This window comes from Penaeus japonicus, unplaced genomic scaffold, assembly GCF_977035675.1.
Source record: "Penaeus japonicus unplaced genomic scaffold, GWHDUDI00000001_assembly GWHDUDI00000025, whole genome shotgun sequence".
In the NCBI taxonomy this organism is placed as follows: Eukaryota; Metazoa; Arthropoda; class Malacostraca; order Decapoda; family Penaeidae; genus Penaeus; species Penaeus japonicus.
Genome location: NW_028234427.1, coordinates 24712086 through 24718462, shown reverse-complemented (window position 1 = coordinate 24718462; position 6377 = coordinate 24712086). Strand labels below are relative to the sequence as shown.

The 6377-nt window shown below is 32.4% G+C and overlaps 1 protein-coding gene across 1 annotated transcript in view; it reads left to right on the top strand.

Annotated features, from left to right (window-relative positions):
• LOC122248916 (uncharacterized) overlaps positions 1 to 5970 on the top strand; it is a 48551-nt gene extending 42581 nt beyond the window's left edge. Inside the window, exons 9-10 of the mRNA XM_086551746.1 lie at positions 872 to 915; positions 1424 to 5970. Of these exons, the coding sequence (XP_086407872.1) occupies positions 872 to 915; positions 1424 to 2006 (627 nt within the window). The 3' untranslated portion in view covers positions 2007 to 5970. The remainder of the gene's footprint in view (positions 1 to 871; positions 916 to 1423) is intronic.
• Positions 5971 to 6377: the final 407 nt, after the last annotated feature.

Genomic DNA, 6377 nt, shown 5'->3' with positions numbered 1-6377 from the left:
AACCTAGGGTATATAAGTGATGTATTTGTGTGTGTGTAATAGAAAGTTTTAAAGAAGAAAAGTAATTTTGAATTTTGTTATTGTCAATTCTCAAAATAGAAAGTAGTCACTGACTATATAATCTTAATTTAGGCTGAGATGTGCAGGAAATACAAATTCAACATATTGTGTCAGATTTTTTTGCTACACATTATACTTTAAACAAGAAATTAACTGCATATTTCAGAAAAATATTTGATTAACAAATTAATAAAAAAGGATAACATTGACAGGTTGAAAACTAAATATGGCAAAGCACAGAACAGGCAGGTATTAAGAAAATCTAGTGCACATACTATGGTTAATGGTGTCAACTTGTATATTACATTTGATTTTACATATTTGAAATTTTCTTTAATGAGAGATTTTTTTTCACTTACTAAATCACAAATACAATCACAATAACAATAATGTACACACAGGTATATGATGTGATTTTTTTATATCATTTGTCTGATGAGGAAATATCAGAAAATGAAATGTCATGATTATTTAATTCTTACTGTGGGTTTGTATTATTGTAACTTGTTATTGTTTTCATTTATGCCTGGTATTGAAGAAATATTGAATGAAGAAGTTTATTTACTTTTTTATCTTGCATTGGATGTTTTCTTATTCCTGTCCTTTGTGAATGTTACATGATTTGCTAGTTATCATCTCTCCTCCTTTGTACATTATATACCATCAAAAAATGTATCTCATTTATTAGATTATTGGGCTAGGTAATGACACGGGTAAAAGTTGGCCAATGTCTCGTGTAGTAAAGATGTCCACGAGGCTGGAATACTCCCTATGAAAAAACTAACCTGTAGTTTGTGTGCCTTGTTAACAGGATGCCTTTGAAGACTTCAGTGAGTTTAATGAGGGGTTCTCAAGGTGAGTGGAATATATATGTATATTTGTTTGTTACATTTCTTTCCTATTTTTATGAAGATGAGGATAATTTGCTTCAAAGAATTTCTGTATGCTGCTCCCAGTTAAACTGTCAATTCACCTTACTGCTACTATTACCCTCATTCTGTCACCTTCTTTTGTGATTTGTCATATCCACTATTGCTCTGTTTGCTCTTCCTCCCTTTTTTCTATGCATCTTTACACCTCCGATTCTTTTCTCCTTTTTTCTTTATTTTTTATCAACTTTTTACAATGATCCTTCACTTTACAAGTGAAGAGAACTTGATTCTGTCCAAATTTAAATATTAACAGATCTTAAAGTTCCTTTTACAAGTACTTAAAATGTGAGAATGTTTATAATCAGTCTTAATGGTCTGTCTAGTAAATGATCTTGATTTGGGTTTTAAAGTGGAATTTCTTATATTATGATTTATTGCTACATTATTTTCAATAAAAACTGATGTTTTGACAGAAATTGACTTCCTAACAGACTTGCAGTGAGGCACGCACAAAAATCTCCTCTCCCCTGGACATCCCAAACGGGATGGGCAGGCATCGGCGATCTTGCAGCATTCACGGATCGCCCTCCAGCTTCTCCGACAGAGAATGGCTTCTGGCCGTTAGCTAGTTCTCCCCCGACCAGCCCTCTGACTGCCAACTCATCCTCGGGCCCCTGGTCAATGGGACAGTCTCCACCAGATACCTGGGAGAACTTCTCCAGCTCTCCCAATACAGCCTTCCTTCATGCTTGTCAGTCCCCTCCCTCGCATCATATGTTCTCACGATTCCCAGAGTCCTTTGGTGCACACGATGATGATGACTGCAGTAGCAACAGTAGCAAGCAGCCTGACTCAGTGTTTAAGCCAGAGCCAACACCCAATCTTGATGAAGATGACTCTTTTAATCCCAGAGAGTCTCTGAGTGATCCCTTCTCCCCTCTCTCACGAGAAAATGAAGCACTGGGGGCGAGTTGCAGTCCTCCTTCAAGCCACAGTGGCTGTGGTACCAGCCGCTCAGCCTGGAGTGGAGACCTCTTTGAAGGGAGGAAAAATAGCAAAGTTGTGTGCTCTTGAAGTATTTCTGAGAGCTGTCATTTGGCACTTCCATTTTGTAATTTTTCTATATTCTTATGCATCTAATCATCATTGTTTTTTTTCTTTATTTTTTACATCAGCAGCTAGGATAGAATACCAGTATTTCCACATTTTATATAATGCATAGATGATATAATTCCTTTGAGAGCAGTTTTGTGTGTGTGTGAATGTTTGCTAGAACGGGTGTGTAAGATTCATGAATATACACCTACATTTTGCATATTTTCTATATGTTCATATGAATATGTAAATAACTTAGTGGTACGTGTTCATATCACCAAATGAATATGTATCTGTATAATACAGTTTTATCCTAATATATAATGATAGTTTGATGTTTTTTGCATCTGCTGGATGCCTGTAATTCTACCAAGGAGGTTTGTGTTTTGCTTAGACTGAAATGGACTTAGTATGTCAGTTAATGCCAGAAACACTTGTTAATGCCTAATTAATTTAAGTTCTTTACTCAAGTTGAATGTCAGAGTTGATATTTTTCAATAATTCAGGCATTACTGTGACTATAAACACAAATTATAACATTGGATATATACATGGTTCATGCTCCACAAGGTTGAATAACACAGATAGCTATTTCTGTATTGTTATTTTAAGAATATATTGTTAATAAGCAGAGTTGAAGCTAAAACAGTTCTTAGTATTGCTGTATGGAGTCTGCTGGAGGCTAGTTTAAGTGAGGGGTTGGTAGGGCCTAAAAAATGTATATGTATATGGTGTTTAACTTTTCATCCTCATCAACATTATTTCATTGTTTCATAATACACTACAACACAGGGGGGGAGTATAGAGGTTACCATAGTGTGTTCAATTCTTCATAAGTTATCTCTTTCCAATAGGAAAGAAAGAATTGTTTGAAAAATTATTTTTTTAATATTTACATTGTGCGTAAATTGAAGAATGGATTAGTTTATCTTTTTTCTTCCAAGGTGCCTAGTTTAAAATAACACGTTATATTTCCTCTTTTTGAAGTACATACAAAATTATTGAGATCGGATTAGTCTGTAGCTGTATCATTTATTTATCTATTTTTTTTCCTCATATATTTTAAGCATAGCAAGGATTTTCTCAATTTTAAGATTAGAATCAGAGGGTTGAAATCTCATTATTTTATTCCCCCAACATTGAAGATTGAAGCCATTAAAATATTTGATATTCATCATTTTTTATTTTTATTTTTTACAATTTTTTTACTGTCCTCTTTCACAAGATATTAATACTGTTATCATGATTATTATCATGATTATCATTACTTTTTTATTAAATGTTATTATTGTTACTGAAAATGTTATGCAGGGTTTATTATTTTTTTTATAGAAAATTTTAATAATCTTTTATAATTTTTAAATCTGATATATTTTTAGATCCAAATTTTAGATATTTGATTATAATTGATAGAATATTAATAATTAATAACAATTTCTTGTATTGAAGTTGTCAAAACTTTGATCCTGATTATTAGCATTATCATTCATTAGTCCATTCATTCTTTTTTTTTTTTTTTTTTCATTATCATTATCACCATCATTATTATGATTATTGATGTTGCTACGTATTTTTATTTTATGCAATATTGTTTATTTTTCTTGTTTATTGCTATTTAAGTTTTTTGTCTTTCATTGTTGCTGATGTTAGAATAATTATTTTCATTTTGGTTATTGGTATTATTAGTAATGCTTCTACCACTACTCATTATGATTATCAGAAATATATTTTCTTATCTGCTATATGTTTAATATTATGCAGAAACCTTCCACTAAGTGCATGGTAGGAATGATTTTTATCTGTTTATTCATAAGATTTTGTGATTTTTCTTTTCTTTTTTATTCAATGATTTTTGTATGTTTATACATTTATATATAGATGTAGCTGTTTTTTTATTTTTTATTTTTTTATTAATTTTTGTGTTTTTTGGTTTTCTTTTTATGACAATGAAGATATGGTTTTTGTGCAGCATTTTGTAATGTTGCATTCTTCGCCACTAACTTTCACCACCATCTTTCATAGTCTTTATTAATTTCTTTGTCATTTTGAAATATGGTTATTACACTTACAACATTGGCTGTATTCCCTTGCTGTATTTTTTTATTTTTATTTTTCTCATCTTGACTAATTTGTTGGAAGTGTAGTTGATCCAGCAAAATCCATGGTCGCAAGCTGTTTTTGGGTTGGGTTGAGAGAGGACTGCTTTCCCGAGATCCAGAGACACTGATGTGAGTTGGTCTTGCTTGATTAGATTAGGGTCTTGTTTCCATTATTGTTTTTTTTGTTTATTTTTAGATTAACTCTTGCTGCCATTTCCTGGGAGTACCCATTAGCATTCAATGGAGTGAGCTTTTCAAAACCATTTTGTTTTTGTTTTTTGTATATTTATAATTTCCATTCTAGGCAGTTTTCATTTGAACAGAGCAACATATATTATGAGCTTTTTGACTAAAACAACACATTTGATTCTTTATACCCTTGAACCTTATGCAGATGCTAGTAATGTGATGAACTTGATCTCATAGTCAAGTCTATGTGAGAAGAACAGGCACTTAACAGTCTGTAAAAAAAGAAAACTAGAGAGAAAAAATAGGTGCATGTGACATGTATCTGACTGTAGGCTTGTGCCCTAAACGTAGCCTGAGGTGAGCTTTCTCTCTGTGTGGAAAAGTTGTTGAGCAGCAGAGAGCGAGTCCAATGCAAGTGGGGAGAGTAAAGATAATTTTCAACTAAGACTTAGTTGTATTATTGTAAATAGTTGTGCCATTGCATGTGGAAATGTGATGAGTGTTAGGTGTATCTGCTCCTTGTTCAACACCCTGGAGGCTTGGGTAAGAGAGTAAATGTAAGATGTATATATTGAATTTCTAATATGTTGCTATGGGAATGTATGTGGGTGGGTGGTCAGGGAATGGGAATGGGAAGAGGGGGGGGATGTCCAGTAGCAATGGAATGAAGTAAGATTTCGTTGTAAGGTCTATTTGATAAGAGGAAGATTACCTGTGTTTGGAAGTATCAGAAAAGCCAAATTTAAGCCTTCCACTAGGATATTTATATTTGTATATATATTTACACATTATCTTTATATATAAATACATATTATCTTTATTGTTATAGGATTAGATGTGTGAAGTGTGTTCATTGGCTGTGCATTTCTGATAAAATAACAACAAAAAAGGTTTTGACAGTGAGAAAACCATCTGAATATTTTGTTACTGGGGTTTATAAATTTATTATTCATTGTAAGTATATTCCACTTAGTAATTATCTCCTCCAAAAGACAATAAATGTAACAGGAAGCTTCAAAGTATTTATATTTTGTTAGGGACTGAGATATTCTACATCAAGTGTTCCATTTAGGGCAAACATTACTTAATATGTAGTGCAATAATTTCTGAACTGTCCTTGGTACAAACTTTGATTAATTATAAGTGCTTATTTATATGTTTGTGGTATTTAGGACCTTTCTGATTTTAAGATATGAGTATAGTGAAAAGAAATGATAACTGTAGTTTCACATTTTTTATGGCTACAAATTTGGGCGAGAAAACATTCATAATATCATATGATTATCTTAGCAATTTAATATCTTCTCTTCAGTTAGGTCAATTTACTGAATTAGTTAAACATTTTTTTTTATATATATACACACTGAATGTTGCAAAAAATGAATGCCCAAAAATACCTTAGTACTATCTTCTTTTTTCATTTTCTATATAATTTGCTAACTATGGTCACTACAATTTTATTATAAGGTCCTTTCTTTGGATAAGTTCTTCTCTATCTTGTATAAAGAATGACACATGCAGGTATTTTAGTACAAGTTGATTTTGGTGTTGGGTCGTACTAGAGGAGAAGGATGGTAGGAATGCACAGAATACCTGGAATTTGATATAATCTCATAAGGTTAATGTAAAAGAAATCAATACTATTTTCAAGTGTATATTTGTGGTTTCATTTACCTGTGTTGTTCTGATTTGTGGATAATTTGAATTTATTAAGAAAAATCCATTGTAGACATGGGAAGACTACTCATTTTACAAAGGAATAGAAATGAAAATTATGCATAATACATAAATAATATATATAATACACAAGTGATGCACACCCAGTTGCAGGGCATCCCAAAGTGGGCTCCATGGAGCCTTGGGGCTCCGTGAGTGAGGCCCTGGGGCTCTGCGAGTGAGTCCCAGGGGCAAGTGAGCCCTAGGGGCTCTGGAAGCCTTTTCTTAATGGGGGATCAAGTTAAATGGATGCAGATTTATCTTGTATTTTGTGGTGGTTCCTTTTGGTTTAAACCTTAAGCCAAGGAACTTAAAAATATTATATGGTTAGTGTTCAAAAAATTTC